Here is a 1,513-nt window from a genome sequence, read left to right as displayed (position 1 = left end):
ATTCTTACACGTTTCATGCCCTTCTTTTCAGGTTTCTTCTGTTCTACTAATCAGAAATGAATTTAATTCTAAGAATATGAGATTCTATTGTTTGAGTTATGGCGTGGTGCTTCTTAATTAATGAGATAATGATTTGACTGAGCTCTCGGGTGGGAGTGGGGGGAAGGAGTTTAGAGATATGACTCATGAGGGCGTGGTGCACACTCCTATTCTTATTCCTATTTGCTAACTAAAATGAGAAAATAATTTGACTCTATTGGTTAAGCTATTTGTTCTTGTAAATTTGTAACCCGCAAGAAATATATTAAGCAACATAGATGTAATTTTGTTTGTGATTGAAGGCATATTGAAGTGGATGGGAAGAGAAAGCGAAAAAGAAAAAAGCATTTAGATGGAGATTCCTTAATTAATAATAGCAGCTACATGGCGTATGGTACAATGATTGAATGAAATGGAATAGTCACCAGATTCTATTATCCTACATACAAATCCCTTGGCCTCTACCGATCTTATACTTGTACATACATATATATGTATTGAGATGGAGTTGTTGTGGGTTAACTAGCTAGCTAGCTCACAAATATAAAGGGATGGCTGGCAGCTGCAGTGGCTTCTCCACCCTCACAATGACGGTGTTGTCTTCGTGGTCCTTGTGAGGCCGCGTCGGCTGGCAGGGGCAAGGCATCGCAATGAACTTGGGAAGCTCGTCCCCTGGCATCAACACCGGCAAGCTTTCTTCCCTGTTTTGCTTCTTCGATTCCTGCTATCAAAACAAACAAAATAAGCAGAGAGAGAGAGAGAGAATAATGGTAATGAATAGATAGATATACTTACGTTGAGGTTGGATTTGGTAGGAGAGGAAGGGAATTGAGATTGACGGAAGGAGCGGAACTTATCCCAATGGTAGCAGCAGGAGAACACGCCGCTGAGGGTGAATATGATGATCAGAAGGAGGGCAGTGCCTAAAGGGAAACCCAACGACGGTCGAGATGCGTCCACTTGTGGCGGCGACAGATCTTGCCCTTCCATAATTCAACTTCCTCTTCGCTCTTCAGTGTATATGTAGTGATCCATCGTGCCATCTCAACCAATTTATACTAACCTCCCCCGCACCCTCAGCCTCACGGTACGGAACTTAAATGGGCTCCACCAAATTCCGAATGTTTGATAAATGAAATATAAAGATATTATGTTCAAAATATTAAATTAGTGTATTTTATTTTTATTTTAATAAAGAGGATAAAAAATAAATTCAATATAATTTATTTATTTTATTTTATTATTAAATAAAATATAAAAATATTAAATTTTGTGTCTTTATCTTTTACATTTTATTTTTAATATCTTATCTTATTTATCTGTTCTTAAAAACAAATGTAACTTAAATGATTTTTCAAATTCGTCATTTGCGTTTAAAAGGGTATCCAAGATTTTAATGCACAGTAAAAAATTTTAAATTTTGTACATCTTTTTTGTGGAACTAATTGTCATGCCTTGAATGATCTCACATGTA

General features: G+C 36.7%; 1 protein-coding gene across 2 annotated transcripts; it reads right to left on the bottom strand.

The window, feature by feature from the left end:
• Positions 1-374: 374 nt before the first annotated feature.
• Positions 375-1,075, bottom strand: LOC107480958 (uncharacterized protein At5g65660). 2 transcript variants are annotated; one of them, XM_016101152.3, is made up of 2 exons: positions 835-1,075; positions 375-763 (listed from the first exon to the last, which is right to left on the bottom strand). In XM_016101152.3, the coding sequence occupies exons 1-2, from the start codon at positions 1,027-1,029 to the stop codon at positions 575-577; spliced, it is 384 nt and encodes a 127-aa protein (XP_015956638.1). In that variant the 5' UTR covers positions 1,030-1,075; the 3' UTR covers positions 375-574. The 2 variants fall into 2 exon arrangements, with proteins under 2 accessions (XP_015956638.1, XP_015956639.1); XM_016101153.3 differs by having other exon boundaries at positions 375-760; positions 835-1,073.
• Between the last annotated feature and the right edge of the window lie 438 nt (positions 1,076-1,513).

This window comes from Arachis duranensis, chromosome 3 (genome assembly GCF_000817695.3).
Source record: "Arachis duranensis cultivar V14167 chromosome 3, aradu.V14167.gnm2.J7QH, whole genome shotgun sequence".
Classification (NCBI taxonomy): domain Eukaryota; kingdom Viridiplantae; phylum Streptophyta; class Magnoliopsida; order Fabales; family Fabaceae; genus Arachis; species Arachis duranensis.
The sequence above is the reverse complement of the archived record's forward strand: the minus strand, read 5'-3'. Positions and strand labels throughout refer to the sequence as shown.

What these genes read in the sequence shown, in the direction of transcription:
- LOC107480958 (XM_016101152.3), bottom strand. Translation starts at nt 1,029, where the DNA reads ATGGAAGGGCAAGATCTGTCGCCGCCACAAGTGGACGCATCTCGACCG. An exon ending in CTACCAAATCCAACCTCAAC is followed by an intron (nt 764 to 834) that starts GTAAGTATATCT and finishes TTGTTTTGATAG; the next exon opens with CAGGAATCGAAGAAGCAAAA.